This window comes from Rhopalosiphum maidis, chromosome 4, assembly GCF_003676215.2.
Source record: "Rhopalosiphum maidis isolate BTI-1 chromosome 4, ASM367621v3, whole genome shotgun sequence".
NCBI lineage: Eukaryota > Metazoa > Arthropoda > Insecta > Hemiptera > Aphididae > Rhopalosiphum > Rhopalosiphum maidis.
This window is the reverse complement of record NC_040880.1, coordinates 40,683,338-40,705,038: the sequence shown is the minus strand read 5'-3', so window position 1 is coordinate 40,705,038 and position 21,701 is coordinate 40,683,338. Positions and strand designations below refer to the sequence as shown.

General features: G+C 29.4%; 1 protein-coding gene across 2 annotated transcripts; it reads left to right on the top strand.

The window, feature by feature from the left end:
• Positions 1-2,136: 2,136 nt before the first annotated feature.
• Positions 2,137-21,261, top strand: LOC113555999 (bromodomain-containing protein 4-like). 2 transcript variants are annotated; one of them, XM_026960685.1, is made up of 10 exons: positions 2,137-2,269; positions 15,855-15,943; positions 16,000-16,161; positions 16,235-16,489; positions 16,559-17,136; positions 17,203-17,465; positions 17,536-17,764; positions 17,844-18,021; positions 18,091-18,255; positions 18,325-21,261. In XM_026960685.1, exons 1-10 carry the CDS (start codon positions 2,263-2,265, stop codon positions 21,112-21,114), a joined length of 4,716 nt encoding a protein of 1,571 aa, XP_026816486.1. In that variant the 5' UTR covers positions 2,137-2,262; the 3' UTR covers positions 21,115-21,261. The 2 variants fall into 2 exon arrangements, with proteins under 2 accessions (XP_026816486.1, XP_026816485.1); XM_026960684.1 differs by having other exon boundaries at positions 17,527-17,764.
• Positions 21,262-21,701: the final 440 nt, after the last annotated feature.

Sequence of the window (21,701 nt, the reverse complement as noted above, 5' to 3'; positions counted from 1 at the left end):
TTTAGTCGCTGCTACTACTACAATGATGTAATAAACGATATTGAACAATACAATTCAAACATGGTTAATTTATTTTATTTTTTATAAATTCCATATAACATATTATATATTATCTTAAATCTTATATTTCAAATTTGACGTTATTGTATTATTATAATGGGTAAAAAAAAACTAAAGATCCGTATTTGCCACATTAATGTTATTTTTCATAATTTTTTAGTGGAATTTATTTGCGATCAGTTAAACAATACTTAAATTTATTTAATAATATACTCGTATTGAAATTTGAATTACTCATATAGTAAATTATTACCTCTATACTTGTTATGTGAATAAATTAAACCAACATATTAATTTAAAACATATTTTTTTTTTTATAAATTAATCAAAAATATTGATTTTATAATCTTCAACAAATTTAATTTTGTCATTTATAATGGGAGAATATAAGTACCAAGTACCTGATTTATTAATTTTTCAAATAGCAAAAAAAAAAATATTTTACAAAATAAAAATTGATGATATAATGTCATAATATAAAATTTAATATAGTAGTACATGGATCGGTTATATAATAGTATCGAATTTATAATATTATGTTCAATGTTCACAAGGAAGAAGAAACGGATGTCGTTCAAAACAGCAGTCGAACGGCCCGACGGCCGGCTGCGCAGCGACGCGTACCTACCTATATTATGAATTGCACTAATATACAATACAATGTAAGTATTTTTGGCGTACAAAATAAAAAAAACCAATATCGTAAGTTCGTTCATAACCAATATACACTATCCGGGATGTTATTTCAAATTTAAAATAAATTTACGTATAGCTTTATTTAAAGTTTATGTATAATACCTACATAATTATACTATACACTAAAACGTCGTTTACCTTAATGATATTGTATTAAAAGTCAAAATAATATTCACAATATTATGACGATATAGTGGACATCGTCGGAGGTTAAAAAAAAATATTGACAATAACATAATAAATAAATCAATTGTTATTAATTGATCAGCCAACGAGTCTTTCTATAAAATATAAGTATTATAATGCGTTCAATATAGATTTTGAATTGGTGAGTAAAGTAAGCTATTAAGTAGTAATAGATAATATAGTAGGTACTTTCCTTAGTATCTTATTTATAATATTAGTGATGATAGCACCACGCGAGTATTATTTAAGTATTAAAAAATAAATTTTTTTCCGTCGAATAGTAAGACTACAAAACAATACATAGTTGTTTACCATGTACGTAGGTTGTGATTTTTGCGTTTTGAAACGCAAACGAAAAAAATACGAATACGGTACGTCACGGCGGCAGACAATCGGCTTTCGGTCGATTCGTGCCACGCTAAAATCGGACCGAACCACGCCAACGGCAGACCAACGGACATCTCCGTCGGCGGTGTGGCACTGCTGTCGCCCGTCGGCCGACCGATTGCGCGCTGCGGCCGTCTGTGGTTCGCCGCTGCTTGTTTCGATTGTATCAGCGCGCGAACATCGATAGGTTATGTATAATATATATGCGTGTGTAGTGTGTTGGTTGTAGATTGACTGGTGGAAGGGTGGCGTGTGACACGGCCAGTAAAGTATTAAAACACAGCGTAATTGTTGTAAACGATTTATAAATGATACATTTTATTATCCGGCGTTTTGAAGGCACAGACACGTCCGGCCTACGGCGCTAGTCGACAACCGGGGGAATTAGATTGTTTTATTTTGTTTTTCAAATGTAGGCACACTACTGTTACTGTACACCTTACACATACACACACACTACGCATATAAATAAAATTTTTGGAACGCCAGCGGCCGCGACTAAATTAATGTATTAGTTTTGGCGATGTTGGCGACATAATATTGTAACTCACACTATTATCATATCGATATCATTAGGATGCGACATCGATGGCGCGCGCGACTTTCGGTATATCCGGCGGCGGTCCCGTGGTGTTCACGGTGGTGGCGGCAACGAACTGTTCGGTCGTGGTCGGTCGGCATCGTAACCATCGTCCCCACCATCGATGGTAGACCGAGAGGTGAACACACACACTCGCACACCGACGCACACTCGTACGTCGTCCCGCTTGGCGCTCCCTCTCCACTCGACACTCTCCAGTCCGCATTCGACGGTGATCGTGTATTGTTGTGTGTTCACGTCAGCCGTTCTCGTGGCAAATGGAATTTTCGCCGCGCACATTACAACAGTCGACCATCGGGGACAGTCCAACGATTTGAAAGCAACTTTTCTAAATGGATGGTAAGCATCGATAGTAATTGTCACTCGCCTCGAGCGGGACAAACTAACCGCGGAGGCGTCGGGTCTGTAGACTTTTTTTGTATTTTTCAAATTTTTATATTTTTTTTCCCACAACCATTCCTCCTACTACGGTCCACGGCCGCCTCTTTCACGTGGTGTATCAATTGCGTACGTTTTTTTTTTATCGAGTAACGTGCAGTGTCGTCTTTGAAAATTAAATGGGGCCGCCCGCCACTGAGCAGGTAATAACAGACACGTTTTTTTTTTGGGGCACGTCGGCGGCGGCGGTGTCCGTCGGTTGGCGTGTTGCCGTCGCCGCCGTAGTTACGTCGTGTGGTGCACTTGGCCGCCGCGCGCGCCGTCGCTTGGTTTGGGGCCCACTGAGCGCGCGCCCGTTGCAAACAACAACGCCGCCGCCGATCCCCCGCCACTACCACTGCCGCCTGCCCACAGCTGAGTAAGTCGAGATCTCTACGGCGGATAACGTCATAATCGTCGTCGGGTCTCTCTTTCAGTTCGGCGCGCAGTGCGTACGACTCGTACGGGTACGACGTGTGTTCGTGTGGTTCATCGTGCCGGTTCCGTTTCACGTGTCGGGGAAACTAAGTTGTTATTTTTAATACTTTTAGAGGAGTTACTGTAATAGAATTTATAAGTTTTCGAAAATTATGATGAGGTATTCGCCCGTTCTTCTCGAGGGAGATCACTTTTTTTTGCTTTCGGTATATCTTCGGTATTATTCTGTTCACTGTTTCGTGTTGTTTTCGTATGAAAACGTACCGAAATTTTCGTTTTGATTTTACCGTGAAATCGAGGCAATTCCCTACTCATTTATAACATGTGTCCAAGTCATATCATATCATCATATGTTATATGTACATTGTTCATTTATCCCTGTGAAATGGTTAATTATTTTCCTTTTTTTTTTTATAGAGATACAAAATAATCTCTTAGTAATATTGTAGGCGTTTATGTTTGACTGCGCGTACGACGTATATAAATTATGATCGTCCCGTATAACTGCGCGCATTGTGACGTGTGGTTGTCGCCGCGTACGGACGATCTCGTTTCGAAACTATAGTTTCGTGGTAGTATAATACAGCGTTTTGTTTTGTTTAGGTTATTTGACCGCTAACCGTATGTCGTTTCGAGTGTGTCTCGGCTCTGTCCCGTGTTCGCGGTGTCGTGGGGTCAGTTTCGAAAATAGAAATTGCTCGATATTTTTGCCCTTCTTTTATTTCCACGTGGAAGTAGTTGAAGAATAGTAGGTCTTCATGTCCACCATTCCATTCGAGAAAATGTACACTAGTTTCTCTACTATTATTGCCACGACTATCATTTGTATGCATTAATAGAGTAATATTAAAACATCTCGCTGTGCAAATGTTTCTCAATACCCTATATATTCATTATGTATTAATTATTGCCATTAACAGCCCCCATCTTCATTTACCGCCGTTGCGCCGTAGCATTAGTTCGAGTTTAATGGAAAATGAAACGAGATAAGTTTAATATTTATTGGACGACAATACGTTATTTCAATACTATCGCGTAAATATGACAAGCTATATTCCAACGTTTTCGAGAAAACTGGCATTACGTGTCGGTAAAACCGAACAGCTATTCCACGTGCATCGGAACATACATGCATTTTAATTCTGTTTCGTTATTGGCCTTTTTAAAAATACGTTAAGTCGAGTACGTGAAATATATATTTTTATCTTCCAAGGTGTTGGTAAAATACAATGATTTACTACTTTTATTCAATACACATAATTTCACGTTCTTGCGCACTGCGCAGGTGGTATTATCTTGTTATTATCTTTTTCGCATAATAATAATTATTTAAACTTATCCGGTGAAATTACTTTCATGTAGTGTTTTGCTTTACATTCAACTGATCCATTGGATTCGGCGTGATTATATTAAACAGTTTAATATATTATATTACATTTAGTATTCAATTGCGACGACCGACGACACTTGATTGCGTTTAATTTTTTTTTTTATTGAATAATACAAAATTTTGCACATTCACTTTTACAACAGTAATTCGACATAATATTGTATTTAATTTTTTTTTCTATAAATTCGCCGTATAACAAATAACAACCACGCCTACTTGATGTCGTGCGTGCTAGATCTACTTCTGTTGTATGGCATGGACGTGTAGTCGCAATTGTAATAGTGAATAAATGTATGATATAGACATAGGTATAACTAACCTAGGCCCATGGACAGTCATGCAAAATCAAACATTTTTTTAAGTAAAATATTGTAAATTATTTTATACTTCATAAAGATTAAAACTTTTGTCGCACCAATTTTGAACGCAATGTAATTGATATTGAACTGTTTTATATACTTCCAGCACGGTAGCGCGATACTCCCGATACTATATGTATAATTATTAAATAACAAGTAACACAAATACATTTTAAATCAATTACCTAAGTTTCTGTTTCATTTTGTTCCTATCACAGAATCATTTTAAATTATGTACTGAACATGCCCCATATATTAATTGGTTTTGCAAATTAAAATATATATTCATTTTAATTTAATCACTACCTATTTTAATTGTTTTTTTTTTTTACTTTTTTGCAAGAGTGAATGGTGGTGGGCTGGAACAATATTTTATTTTCATAATGTGTTTCTTCATTATATATTCATATATTTTTTCGTAAAAATAAGTCATAAGTTATACAACCGTCACAGCTGCACATATTGGTTTCATTTCAAAAATGTGTTCTACAGTCATTTATAATGTATAAATAATAAGTGTCAAGCGATGCCCATTGTTTATTTTTATTTCAAGTATACTCACTAATCGCCCGATAATCAACCAATACATCTTTTACTTACTATTATAATATTTTCAACTAATTTTGAAGGTCAACTGTATGAATAGTTTGTGAAATTGTGTGTAGTATCTTGTAGGTGATCTACGTAATTTTATATTACTTTATTTTTATTTATATTGAAACGATTAATTTATTAATATAATATACTTACGGATGTTAATTATACACTAATTTTCCATTATTTATAAATTATACCTACTAGCTACTTAAATATATTTTATTCTTATATTTACAATAAGTCATTACTGTTTATTTACAAGTTATTCGCGTAGTATGTATTATTTATTGTGTATTTTGCTTATGTATAAATGCATGGATTTGTAAATATTTCAATACCTATATTCAAATTATTTAATGTGGCCGTGTTGTGAATAATATTTATTGTTTTTTTTTAAAAATCGAGTTTTTTAAGGTACCTAATATTTTGCAAAACATAATTTTTACAACTTTTAACGGCTTTAATTCGTTTAAGCAATAAAGTAGCCCTAATAAGTACCTCATAATAAAAAATCAGAAAACTCGTAAAATACAATTAAAATTTTTGTATGAAAATTGAGAAAAAGTAACAGTACCTTTAAATAAAACTCCTCTATGTCACCTAAAATGTATACAATTTAATTTTGTATAAGCATAATAGTATAAACGAGGGCTTAGTTCAAGTATTTCTATGTATCAAATAAATTATAATTAATAATCTCTAACATTGATGTTAATTGTTGGGTCTTGGGTGTTATTATTTTATTCAAGTTAATACCGAAAATCATTGTACTATAAATAATACAATATTTAATTGAATTTATTTGCGCGTGTTAGATGTAATATAATATAATATATGTAATACTAGGTGAAATTTGCTAACCATGCTAGAACCAATTTTTGTTTTCATTAAAATTCTAATTTTTTAAATTTTTATATAAAAATACTATGTCTATATTTTAAATTTCTCGATTTTAGTTTATGCAGTTGAAGCCATAAAAAGAGTGTTCTGTAGTTATACACACGTATTTTAATGTATTTTAATATATCCTTTTTAATTGTAAATTGTTATACAGATATTTTTTTAAAGATTATGATGTATTTGAATATAAATTATAAAAAGTAGTTTCTGATATTTAGAATACTCCTTAGATAGCATAGGTACAATAATAAATATTTTGAAGTATGATCTCGATAAATATACTTAATTTAAAACTTAATAATTTTCAAAAGTTTTTAAATTTCGAACAGTATTTAAGAAATTTGTAAAAATTACGTGACGTTATTGAAAAATTTGAAATATTTAAAATATATCTTATTTATTTAGTTATTGCCAAGGAATAAAATTTAAATTTAATGAAAAATAATATACAATACTATATCTAATACCTAAAATAGGAATATGTTTTTATAAAAATGTATTTATTTATTAATTATTTATTTTTCAATCATATTTATATGATAAATGACTTATGACCAATTTTTCCCTGCTATACTCTGTTTTGAACGTTAAGAGAACTTCGGCGGCGACCAGTTTTCGTCGGGCGACGGTCAGACAACACCCGTTTGTCAACCCCACCGAGTCAACTATGTTACGCCTCCTGTGTTGTAGTGAAGCCACGCTTCTGCGCACAAGTCGGCCGCCGAGGCTCCTAGAAGTGAATAATGAGTATAGGTTTTTTTAATTGCAGCTATAACTACTAATATAAATTTTACGAAAAACGGTAATTATCGTAGTATTATAAAGTTATAGAAACTAAATGATTGAATAAATCATAAAATAGTTAAAATTTAAAATAAAATATTTTGAAATTAAGTAAATTTTTTTAATTTATTTTTTAAATGAATTGAAATAATACATAAAATGAAAGTGATGACAACAAAAATAAATGTTTATTCAAATATTTATTACTGTCGTCTGTCTGGTTGTATATTCCTATAATATATGCTATTGCAGTGATAAATTTGGCATTTTATATAAAATATACAGGCGTTATTATAATCTCCAAAATTATTAAGAAAAGTAAAAAATTTATTTAATGACTAATATCGGTAATTCCAGAATTCCGAACAAGTATACTTAATTTGTCACAAAATATTGATGGAAGTATATTATTATAAGTAATTTTTTTTATTTAATTTGGTTGTTTCACATGAAACAATATTGTTTGTTTCTCAATTTTTAATTATACTTTATATGTCTGCGGTGATATAAAATGTGGGGTCTCAATACAAAAATAAAAATAAGGGCTCCATAATGGCTCTTAGCTAGGTAAGTTTAGAAATACACGCGGTTTAGATACAAATCTATTAATGTAGTAAATGCATAGAATAAATAAAATGTATTATCATAGTTGTAGTAGAAAATATTTTTTTGTTATCGTAATTATTGCAACACACATAAAATAACAACATAGAATTACTAAAAAATCTGTGTTTTTACTTTAATTCTTATTGAAATCCAAAAGAATTATTACATTTAAGATCAGTATATATATTACTTATCAATTATGATTGAACAAGATTTAACCTATTATATTATAAATTTTGATTTATATCATCTTATAGTTAATCTTTCAATATTTTTTTCTCAAATCCTCGTGAACCCCATGACGTAGATTCTGCGGGTCTTCGTTATATCGATGGCATACAGTGTTTTAGATAAAACTGTAGAGGACATATTTGTATATAATTGTATTAGTAGCTAGTAGGTAACATATTAAGTATAATAGGTATAAGTCAACGAGTTGTTTGTCTCTTGAGTATATTGGTTAAAAAAAATGTATATACGCTACTTATAAGTAAAATAATAATTTTGTGCATTTATAAAACAATGAATTCATTATACATTATAATAAATATGCAGTTTAAACTTATTTCCAATAACTGATCATTATATCATTATATTGGTAGTTAATTCAACAATATTAACTATTCACTAATCTGTTATCACATTGAACATCAAACAGCAGAGGCAGACACCACGTTGTTTTAAGTAATAACTTTATAAGCATAAAGTAATCGGTAGCGGTTTGGTGGTAAAAAAGAAATAAGAAAAAAAAGGGAGGTGGTTGCTCTCGCACGCACACGCACATTTCGTTTTGCCCAGCAGTCGACTAGTGGCAAGCGGCTCGCGGTTCCTGACGGCAGATAATACATATCATCAGTGCTCGTACAGACATCGAAGTGGTTGCACGTTGCACGTACTTATTTCGTTTAAAAAATACTGTGGTTTGGTTTACGTACTTGTGTCTAGTAACGTATACTCAACGATCCGATAAAAAATATTAAAATTCTTATCGTGAAGTTTATATTCTGGTTTTGCTGTTATGTGTTATGTATTAATTATTAATTCGGCCTAAGATACTATTGTTGTGCGTTGTTAATTATATAGTAGAACAAACTTGATAGAAATATATTATCTAAATTTGAATCATTGTAAAAATCGATCTTAAGTTTTTTTTTCAGTTGTCACAATACGTTCAAATTTAACTTGTAGTTTCTTAAGTTTATATAATACATGTTATTGTGATTTAAAGTTGGCACCACGTTATATTTACGTGATGGGTACTTAAAAATAATAAATAATAGTCAGTAGGTAACCAAAAATTAGAATAATACATAATAACTAATAATTACCTCCTTTTAAACATAGAGAACTTGTTTTCTAGTATTTATTGGTGAGTTGTCGAAATAATTTTTTGAACAGGTAGTATGTAAAAATGTAAAAAATAATGGTAATGTTACAAATAATCTATTCACACACGTGATTGGCTTAAGGAATAAAGATTGTTGGGAATTTGGCAAATTCCTCGTCGAATAGTTTTGTGTTAGCTAGGTATTATTATTTATTAATGTATTTTTATAAATCATCAGTATCAATTAAAGAATTTTATCTAACTTTTTAAAACTGCGCTTATTACGATTTTTACTAGTATTATTTTTTGTGTTTTCGGTAGCACTATGCGATTTTCCACTTAGGAAATAAAAACTATTTATTGTCTAAAGTGTCATTCATACATAAAATTGTTTTTGTCTGGTGATTGTACTTGAAACTTTAGGAGATTTTTTACATTAATGTAACTGAAAAAGTTTTTTATTTATAAAATAGTTAATTATTATAAGTAGTTTATTTATATATACGACGTAATACAGAATTTTGTAATTTTACTATAATATGTATAGGTATACTTATTTATTTAAGTGTAAAGTTTTTTAAATATTTTTACCCACAAATTTCTAAAGTATTATTTTTAAATTCTGAGTGAAGCAATTAGTGTATAGATTTTAGAATAATGTTTTTTTTTGTGTCTGCCACCACCTTTTGGAGCAGTAAAAATGCTTAAATCGTTAACTTTGAAAGTGGTTTTTTTTGGTTGCAAATCTGACCTAGTTGGTACTTGAGAAGTCAAAAGTATAACAATTTTCAGTATAGTTTTAGAAACGTATTTTTAATAAAATAATGACAATTAAGTTATATAAACTTGAATTTTTCACTGCTTATGACATTAAGCATTTTCTAGACATCATGATATACATTTGAAAATGCTTTGACTCTTTTATAAACATTAGAGTTCAAATTTTTTTTCCGAATTATAGGTAATGATATTTTTTTTAATGGGTAAAAAGAGCTTAAATATTTATTAAATTAGTAAATTTTTCATAAGTTGATTTTACGTAAATTAAAATATATCGAAAATACAAATTATATCTAGTCATAGGTTCAATTTTTTTAAAAAAATTCGTTAAGATGTCGAAAATGTGTAAACAATTTTCTAGTTAAAATCCATGTAAATTTTAGGTGTAACACCTTATCTTTGAACACAACAAAATTACTTATAAGTAATTAACTAAAATTTAAAAATAAAGTTTAGCTTTAAAATTATATTTATATTATTACGAATCTATTCACATCGTTCTACGGTATATTTATATTGTCTTATAAATTAATAACAATTAGTAATATTATTATAATATAATGTTTACGAATTTTTTTTTAGCAAAATTTAGTTTATATAAAAATTAATTTACTAATATGTACCCAAATCTATATTAATATAAGCTGATGAGCTTGGACGCGTTAATTTCAGGAACTACCTGATTGATTTAAATAATATCAAAAGATTCTTTGAAACTTGGAGTGTTTTTACCCATCATATAAATTATGACAGGGTGGCGCAAATATGAATTTCGTTTTATGGTTCACAAAAATCTAATTTTTTTTATCTATGTATACAAGGTATTTTATTTTACCTAACTTAACATGTTTGAATTGTTTTTATATAATTATTTAATATGCAGTATACATATTTTTAAGAATCAAGAGATTTATTATTTCCGGAGTTGGGAATTTGATGCTGAATAAACTAAAAAAATGCTTTACTTAAATTGCATTCATGCACTAAGAGAATTTAAGGTATTGGATCTATAAAATTCACTAAAAATCTAAAAAAAAATAGATACAAAATTTTTAAAATTGAACATACATGCGCATTGTGCACAATGCATATATGTATATACTTATACTGTTTTAGTTATTTATAAGTATATAGTACTTATAATATTTCGATGATATTATATAGATTTGATGATTCGATGATCATGAATTTGGTTTATTTGTGTCAAATGATTATGAAATAATTACATACCTATATTATACCTGTTGAATGTTGATCATATTATTTTTTTTGTTTATGAAATTTAATCTCATTAACCTTGATACAACATTTTTTAATTGAATTCTGTATGAAAAACACGGTAAATTATAAAAATTCCATAAAAACCTAAAAAGGTAAAGTAAAATGTGGTAAAACTATTTTTTTTAAATTGTTATAGATTTTATACAAACTATCAATGATTATAATAATATAATTTAGTTTTTTTAAATTAATTACTTAATGGTTTACTAATATATTGCATTATGTATATATATATTTAATTTGTTTTATTATCATTTAAAATTCTATATAGGTAGTATAAGTCTTATAAAAAAAAAATTAATGGCACCGTTTATATATATTTTTTAGATTAGATTATGTATATACGTAATTTTTGGATATGTGTATACTTTTAATTTTGTAATTGCTATTTTAATGAATACAACATGCAATGTATTATACTGCATACCTTATGAAATACTATTTATTACTTTTTAATTATATATAGCTATTGGCTATATTACCTACTTATATAAAAACGGGTCTATTTTATCATCTAATTTTATAATACCTAAGATTACTATTATTTATCAATTATTTTTACTTATTTTATTAATTTAAATTTATTGTTTTTATTTTATATTTATCTGCATAAATTATAATACATAGTACTTTACTAGAGTAAATGTATAGCTAACTATTTTATTATAAAGTTTTGCGATAATAGTGTATAATACCAACTCATAATATTTAGGTTTATCTATATTGATTAGTTATATTCCTTGTATACCTATATATTATTTTAGATTTTGAATGGGGCGATGAAAATGTTTATTTATTTTTTTTTTTGCAATGATATGTGTTTTCGGTCTTTTGTCATCTTTTGGGTTAGTAAAAGTGTTTTGATTTTAAACTTCGAGTGGTTTTTTTGTTAAAAGTAAAAATCTAAAAATTTCTAGGGGACGAACCGGGGCACTTAGAACACTAGGACAAAGGTCTCGACCGAAGGGTAGTTTAATTTTCTTATTACGCTTATTTTATACTTTGTCCCGGGTAAAAAATATGGTAGATCTGGCCCTGAGTCCTAGTATTTTTCAAAATAATCGATATAAAAAAAAAAATTAAAAAGGAAAACGGTATATAGAACGCAAAATTAGTTTCAACAGTAATCAATTTTAGATTCAGATCAAATTTAGTGTTTTTTCCATAAATGTCTACAACAGGGGTGGCACTAATATTAATTTTGGGAACCGCAAATTTATGAAGCTAATTCTAAGTGAGCCACATTATTAAGAGATGCTTATAAAATACATAATTAATAATTGTATTCTAAGCTTGATGTCAAGAGCCGCATGCGGCTCGCGAGTCTTATTGTGGTCACCCCTGGTCTATAAGGTCACTTGGTTACAAAGCTTTAAAATTTAATACAAAGTTCCTCATAGGTTATTATTGAAGCGATTTAAATATATTAAAGATACCTAGGTATGATTTTTTTTATAAGTATTTAAAAACCCCAACCAGACGCCTCAAAAGGAACTAGTGACGCAACTTGATAACTGATTAAGTACTTAATAATATCAAAAAGTGTCGTAAAAGTGTGATTTCCTCTTCGTGTGTTCCAACTAATTTAGCTGTAATTGTCTGTTAACTACAAACATTTTATTTATCTTATAAACTGTATATATCGTAATTTTTCAAAATAAAGACAATTTACTAAAAAAAAAAGTAATTCAAATTCAAATTTTGTCCAAATCAAGTAAAATATACTTATACTGGTATTGTTTAATGCATTGTTTCCACAAAAATTAATTCAATCTACTAATAGTAAAATATTTTTAAATGCCAATAAGAATATATCACATATTACTAATATTTAAGAATTTAGGCTGACAGACCGTCTTTGCTCATAATTGTTTTTCGTATATGCTAATTTACTCAAGAACAAGGTACAATCGTCAGATGTTGTACAGCTCAACCATTTTCCTTCGTTTTTACTTATTTTATTTTAAATCTAACAAATATAATATTATTTAGTTTGTTATATTGTTAATATTGAATGAGTATACCAAATTTGTTATTCGCTGTTGTAAATCAGTATCTAAGAAATTATCAAGTTATAAATGTTGTTACTTACACATAATAAGTGCTCAAAAGTAAAAACTAGATGAAATAAGAAACATAAACCAAAACTGAATATCGGTGTCTAGTGAACACTTATAGAAGATATTAAATATAAATACATAAATTATTATTTTACTTAGAGTTAATTACCTATCTATATTAACCTATATCTATCTACTGAAAAATATATTATTTTGTTTTGTTTTTTTTAGATGTTACTTGTTAGTTGTTATCCATGTATTATTAGATTATGGTATTTAAGTTTTTTTAATATACGTTTCAAAGAAAGCTTCGAGTTTACCGTGAAAGTTACAAAAATTTTAAATTTTATTGTAAATAGATTTGTTTATTATTCTAACCTTTCAGTATTTCTTTGTTGTAAAATTATTTTATTCATTGTACCTAACTTGATATCTCAAAAGTCTAAGTGGAATAAAAAAAGTTGAATTATATTTTTGTCCATGTATTAAATAATTAAAACATAATATTATAATCTATTATAATCTAATAGTATTTTACATTAGATATTGTGCGAAATATTTATATAAATTATTATTTTTCACGCTTATGGTTTGAACAATAACACATTTGTTTATTATGATAACATTGACAACAGATTCCTAATTATACAATTAGTAAATATTGGCTAGTTTTGTATTTTCTTCTTCGTTTTTTAGTTCTTCTCGTATATAGCACTATAATAGTACTAAATAATTAGGTTTCAATATAAGACCTTTATCGCACCAATAGTATAAAATATGGTTGTAAATGTATTGGGATCCCTTCTCTCATATTCCTGTATATTCAAGGCTTTGCTTATAATCATATATTATATAAATATATATAGTACATATATGTACCTAAGTAATTTTAATCTCGTATCATTTTTAGATTTAATTTTTTCAATTTAAATGTTGAATTTTGGTTTTTTATAATGTTTTTAAAATTTACTTGAATTATTTCAATAACAATTGACCAACATTTTCTCAATTATGTAATTTTTGATGACGTAATACTATCATTTTTTAATTTATATATGTATACCAATGTTAATATTTGTTAATATACCATTGAAGGTTGTCTGCTTACCTTTAGTAATTTTGATTTTCTTATTAATGTTTCATCAAGATATACGATTTTGAATATTTTATGTTGATTTGTATTTGCTGATTAATAATTTTAGTCTTATTGTATAATAATAATATTATAGTATTTAATATGCATTACACTTATTTCCATTAAAAATATATTTAGTGACTTTTGTAGGTACTTTAATATATTATATACTATATACATACCTATTACTTAATATTTTACGATTTGTTTGTTGATTGTTCTACAATAACCCAAATTATTATCTAAATAATTCAATTTAATTTATAATTTGATTTCATAGTTTATAAATATTTTCTATTTATCTAGATAGATTCTGTTGAGTTTTAGTGTAGATAGGTACCTGCTTATAACTATATTATAATTTTTAAATTTAATTTTAATAACAAATACAAACATATACAATATAGTCCGCATTTAGCTTATCTATAATGTATTTATTACTATATAAAATGTATAGGTATTATATATTTAATTGTAACGTCTAATTTACATCTAGCATAAATATACCTAAGTGCCTAATTTAATCGCACTGCTTATTTAATTAACGTCAAACCTACACACAGGATTGACGTTAAATGTCGTAACACATTTTAATTGTTAATAATATTTTTTATAAAGTATTGATCATTAATTTCATTATAACCTAACGATTTATATTTGTATCCGTTATTTATGAAGTTAAAAATAATATGCTTAAATACGAATGTAGGAATTATTGTTATATCACATCTATGATACTTAACATTATTTTTTACTTAATGTTTTACACTATATTATCTTATAATAGTTTCTTTTAATTGTTTATACACTTTATAGTATTATATACAGTGTATCTCCAATAAAATTAACTTTTAAAGCCTCGTTATAATATCACCTATATAAAACATAAACAGGCATCACGCAACACTTCGCGCCATAAATGTTATACAAATTTGTAATACATATTATTTTGTTCCTAGTTCATCATAAATTAATATAGTATAGAAAAACAATATTTTCATTATTAGTTGAATTATTTTTGTATTTGTTTTTACTGAGCCAAACTATATAACTCATAATATTATTTAACTTTAATAAATTTAATTTAATAGGTACCTACATTAAAAATCCATACTTTTTTCAATTACTACATTCATTGGCGTAGCAACCCCGGCGTTCGAATAGTTGGCTTCAACCTTGGATTAAATTAGTTTAGGAAACATTTTATTATTATGAATTACTAATAAAAATAATATATCTGAGTATTCTGTATGACATTTTGATATTAATTTTAGATTCTGAGCGGAGCAATGAATGTATTTTACTATTAAATTTAATTGTTATGTAATTAAAATTTTAAATTTAATAATGTTCTACAAGAATATTCTAATTTTTATAAAAAATTTTTAAATCACGAGTACTAAGTTACAGTTGATTAACGACTAATTGATATATCGTCGTTTTGTCGGTAAATTATTTATCTATTATATTGTTAATGACCTTATTAGATATTATACACGGTATTTTTGAAAATTTCAAATAACAAAATATTTGTAATTCATGACCTTATACTGAATTTCTTTTTTCTGCGACAAGTATTAAAATAGCCCCTAAAATAGCCGAATCAATTCAATCTATGATTATTAACTGTGTTAATATACAGTAGTTACCAGTGTTTTCTAGTACCTCTTTTTTTTATATTTTTTTTTCATACACAGTAAATTGTGACAACTATTATTACAACACAAGTACACAACTAACATAATTATAGTAATTTATTTTTCTTACTGTTGGTCATCATTAAATATAAATATATAATTTCGTTAAAAGTACAACTTTCATCAATCTTATAAACTTTTTCTTTGATTTCAGATATTCATTCATGGTGGGAAGTTCCGAGTATTGCTCACTTCTGTTCTTTGTTTCGCGTGTCCTTTGATCTTCTTGACTTTGACATAGAAGTGAGTAAAACAAACCAATTTTTAGTTTACAATTTTAATTGTTAATAATTTTACAGGATTTAGAAGCAGCTTTATTGACAGATGGAACTGAGGACAATGGCAACTCATTGCTACAGGAGCTCATTGCTAGATTGTTATCTGGCTGCTTTGGCAATAACAGTATATCTACTTTCAACTATCAAATGTTTTTACGAAGACTGTTTCGAGAAAAATGCAAGGTTAGTGTATTATTACAAAAATTAAAAACAAAAAAAACATTGTTTAAAGTTTACATGATTAATATTTATTTAGGAGTACAATTTCCAGAACCCCTTCAATTCAGATATTGACTTCCAGTTTTTGCCACTTCGAACAAAAGTGGAAATACTCCATGCATTGTGCGATTTCAGATTGGACGCAGACGATGTCATGGAATCACTTAAGAATCTTGACTCTGATAGTTTAAGAGTGCATCCTCTAGGGTATGATGAAAATAAGTCAGCTTATTGGTACTTTTATGGTACCCGTTTGTACAGGGAAGATTATGAAAAAGTAGTTCCCAAAAAAGTAAGAAATTAAAATGTTTTCTGTTATTATTAATTATGTAAAATTTAATTTAATTTTTTTTTTTAATAGAAAAAGAAAAAACGAGGGCGTAAAAAGAAATGTGAACCTCCCGTTTGTTCTGATACAGAAGATGAATTAGATTTAGGTTCGGGGAAATGGCAGGTAGTTTGTTTTACAGAAAGCGATTGGGAAAGATTAGCTTTAAAAACAGAGGATTCAGAAAATAGAGATGTTCAAGCTCTTCATCAAGTAATCACTGAAGACTTTTTACCTGAAATTCCCCGTTTATTTGAAGAAAAAGAGAGATTGCAAAGGAAACGCATGTTAGAAATGCAACCACGCAGGCAATCTACTAGACTGGAAAAACTTAAACAACAAAAAGAAGAAAGAAAAAAGTATGAGGATTTATGTCGCGAGCATGAAGAAAAAATAAAAAAAAAAGAAAATCGAAAAAAACATCAAGAGAAAAGACCTAAAATGAAAGAAGAGGGATTATCAGATAGTGAAGCTGAAAGTCATGGGTATTCTTCGAGTAGTTCTAAGGTGGCAGGCCGACAAACAAACAATTCATTAGCTTCAGCTACAGGTCAAATTGTTATTGAAGGTTCACAAAAGAAACCTGTGCCTAAAGCTACATCTAAAACTGGGTAAGTTTAAATTAATAAATAAATGTAAAGTAGCTTTTAATTTTATTATATAACATGTCTTCTTAGATTTAAATCTACTGCTGAGGATTTGCAAATAGGCATGTACAAAATATTGAACAAATTAAAAGACCACGAAGATGCTTGGCCATTTCTTGAACCAGTTGATGAAGAAATAGCTCCAAGTTACTACAGGGTAGTGAAAACTCCAATGGATCTTCAACAAATGGAGGATAAGCTTAATGCTGGGTTGTACGAAACATTGAGTCAGTTCAAACATGATTTTCAATTAATTATTGCAAATTGTAAACAATACAATGGATCTACAAATGGTAAAATATTAATACAATTATCCAATTATTTTTAGATTTTATGTTGGTGTTTACATTTTAGAATATACAGTGATGTGTGGAAATTTACAAAGAGTTTTCAACATGGGGGTTCACAAATATTTAGATTGGGAGATGTCTGAAGGATCTGATGACGAAATGGCATATCTTAAGAGGTATGAAAATGGAACCACGAGGTCAAGAAAAGGTAGAAATCGACAAAGAAGTACTAGTAGTAAAGAATCTTGTAACAATACTGATAAGGAAAATGAAGAGAAATTACGAGAGTGTTTAGACTCAAGGTAAATTCATAGAATAATAATTCTTTTAATAACTTATGTTCTTATGTTTTCAACGTATATGCTATTTTTTATGTTATAGTAAATTTGAAAATGGGATCAATCAAACGGATGACGATTCTTGCAGTTTAGATTCCAAATTAGAATCGAAAAAAAAAGCAGCAAAAGAATCACCTAAAATAAAGAAAAGTACGATTATAAAAAATACAAGTGCAATAGAAGTACAAGCACTTGAAGAAGTTACTGAGCAGACATTAAGGGTAAATTAAAAAAAATTGTTGACAAATACTTATAACATTATTGTTTTAATTGATTAATTATGTCTGTAGGATATAAATAAATGGTTAGATGATACACCAAGCTTTTCATCAGCAAGTAATTCACCAATGGCTACCTTAGCTGGTTCAGTGCTGGATGATGCTGAAGTCACATCTCGTTTAGATGCAGAGTATCGTCAAGCTCACAAGCTTGATAAACCACGTTTGCCTTTCAAAGTATGTTATTTAGTAAAATAAATCATTTTATTTTGAAAATATTAATAAATTAATGTGTTTTAACTTTAGGAAAAAAAGCGGCCAACAAAAGAATCTATTGTATTGCCTTTAAAACGGAAGCGAGAAGTACAAAGAACAATTGATCGTCTACAGCCAGGTAAAAGTAAAGGTAACCTAATATCAAACAAATCAGATGATAGCCAAACTACAGCCAAACAAAAATTGATTAAAGCTGACTTAGAAACAGCACCAACTCTTAGTTTAGGCACAGTATTAAACACTGACCTCATGGGATTTTCTTCAAAGAGACCAAGTGAAGATAAGGATTTAGAAAAGACTGAGACAGAACCTGAAAAATGTCCTGATGATAATTTGAATGTCATAAAAAAAGAAGAAGTCAAGACGGAATTACCAGAAGAAAAACCTGAAAAAGCAACACCAAATCTCAGTGCATGGTTCAAAGCATTTGGAGCTCCAAAGACACAACCGACCCCCAAACGCAAACAAGAAACTGTAGAAACATCTCCAATGTACACTGCTTATGCTATGAACGATATGGTGCCTTATGATTATACTTTAAAAGATACAGATAAAAAAGAAAATTTGTCTACTGTGGATATTAAGAAGACAACCATATCTGTGCCGTTAGTTTCACCAGATAAGCCAGCTCCTAAAAGACAAAGAAAAACAAGTACAGGTAGTAGTGTTTCTGAACAGTCTTCTCAAAATGATTCTTGGAACTCCCCTCGGCCTAGTTTAGATGAACCATACCTATCACCCCAGTCTGGAAATTCTCCTCAACAGTTAAAACCTTATCAAAATGTTTTAAACATTCCTCATGCTCCAATTAAAGTTGGTTTCTATCAAGACGCTTTTGCTAGGCCAAATTCAGATAAGAGCAGTAGCTGTAGTCCAAGAAATCCTTCTAGTGTAATGACAGCAAGTCCACACGGACAAAGTCCACATCAAACTTTTACTAGTCCTTGTGACTTGCCTAGTGATAGTCCTGGTAATTTTGTCGGAAGCCCTCATGATGCTAGTTGTAGTCCACACAACAATGTTGTTAATAGTCCTAAAGAAAGTCCACATCATTTAATATTGAGTCCACAAGATTCAAGTAATAGTCCTTATTATAGTCCCCATAATGTAGTCAATAGTCCAAAAGAGCATGTTGCCAGTTTAGCAGATGATTATCAACAAAATCAAAATGTTTACTCTCAGTACATTGGATCACAACAAAGTTCACCTCAAAATACATACACTGAATTATATCCTCAACAACAACAACAACAACAACAACAACAACAACAACAACAACAACAATCTACAGCAACTACAGCACCTGTTAAAACTCAAAATATATTCCCAGTAAAGAAACGCGTTTATAATGAATGTGAAAGACCTCAAGAGATGGCATTCACTCCAACTGATGCTAGCAAGGAACAAGAAAGAGTATTTGTACCTACTCCAGGTCAGATGCCTAATTCTAACTTTAATTCTGAACTAAATTATCAGATGGGCTATCCACGTAACGATCAAGCACTTCCACCTTACCAGCAAAATATGGAACACCAACATCCACCAGTACCTGTAACCTATCAAAATAGTCTTAACTATTTACAAATGGCTCGTGACCGTTGTGAAAGTGAACAGAAAACTGTTCCAAATTCATTGTTTAACTACACAGCTCCTAGTCAGACTTTTGTGTCAGCACCAACACCACACTACACTTCAACTCCTTTGAACTATTCAAATCCTCCTAAAGATGCTGTAGGTTATACAACCGCTCCATTAAATTATGCAAGTCGAACGTCATCCGGACAATTTATACCTCCTCCTAATTTTAAGCAACCAACTTCCCAACCAAGACTTAATTATAACAATCCTTATGAACAATACCCAGATCAAATCAATTTACGGCCTTATAATTATCCTGTGCTACATAGTAAACCATATCCACACCCAATTCAAGATATGATGTCAGGTAAGTCACAAAATATTGATTTTACAACTGGTCGTCCATTACCAAATATTTTACCAGAGAACATTGGTTATCGTTACAATCAATCAACATATCCTGGACCATCTGTAGCAGAAATTATGAAAAATAAAATGGAAATGAGTCAACCTACTTATTCCAGTCCAACTATGGCTGAGATGATTAAAGCAAATCAACCGACTTATGTAAATACATCTATGGCAGACATGATGAAAGCTAATCAACCAACTTATCCTTCAAATTCATCTGTGGCTGAAATGACAAAATCAAAAATGGAAATTAATAGATCTTTAATGATGGAACAGTTACCCCCCAAGCCAGCCAAAAAAACAAGTAAAAAGAAGAAAGCTGCTGCTGCTGCTGCTGCTGCACAACTGCCATCACCACAATCTACAATGGCAGTGACCACAGCACAAGCAGTAGTGGAACCTCCTCGTACTGTAGAACCACCACGTGCTGACCCTCCCTATCCACATCACTATCCACCCCTTGTGAAACCACCTATGTCAAGTGGACCATTCAACTTCAATCCCGCTATCAAAGATGGCTATCAAGATTATCTAAATGAAATACGATCAACTGGCTATTTTGCAGACCAAGCTGCAGCAGCAGCAGCAGCAGCAGCAGCAGCAGCACAAGCACAATCAGAAGAAAGAAATCCAGCATTTGCATTTGCAAGGCCTCCATCAGGCTATGCTCCTCCACCACTGGAAGCATACAATCCACCTAACCCTTCAGATATTTATTCACAGTTCTTACAGAGACATCCTATGATGTTGCACCAAGGACTATCAGGTTTTCCACCACCAGGGTATTTAAATGTACATGATCCCATGAATAGGCATCCTCCTTGGATATAATTCAATCAGTTGTCAATGTTACTTAGATGTGATTTATCACTGTTAAAATGGTATGCGTGGTTCTTTACTTCTATTTATTTATTTATTTTTTTTAATCAGTTTAATTTATCGTATTATCATAGGAAGAGAAAAATAAAATTATTAGTTATTGATTAAACAATTTTTTTAAATTAATTCTTCCTTTTTTATTATGTTAGTTGATAAATATTTAGACATTTTTCAAATAAGTATACAATATACATACATATTTTCTTTTTTCTATTTGTTATTTTTTTTTTCAAAATGAATTTTTATTTATTAATAACAATTTTTTATCCCTGGGGTCTACAACCTTAAAAACAAAAATAGTTCTTCATAACAAAAATATTGTTTTTCATTTTCTCATACAATTTGTATTATAGATTAAAAATAAAAATGACGTCACTTATTAATTATGAAAACAATTAATCTTTTCCCAATAAACCCAAGTGCAATTGTAAAATGATAATTTATCATTTTTTCTTTGTTACATTTGTAGTTTAATTTTGATCATTTAGACATGTTTGCACACCCATTGTCATAATTGTTAACAATTGGTTTTATTATTA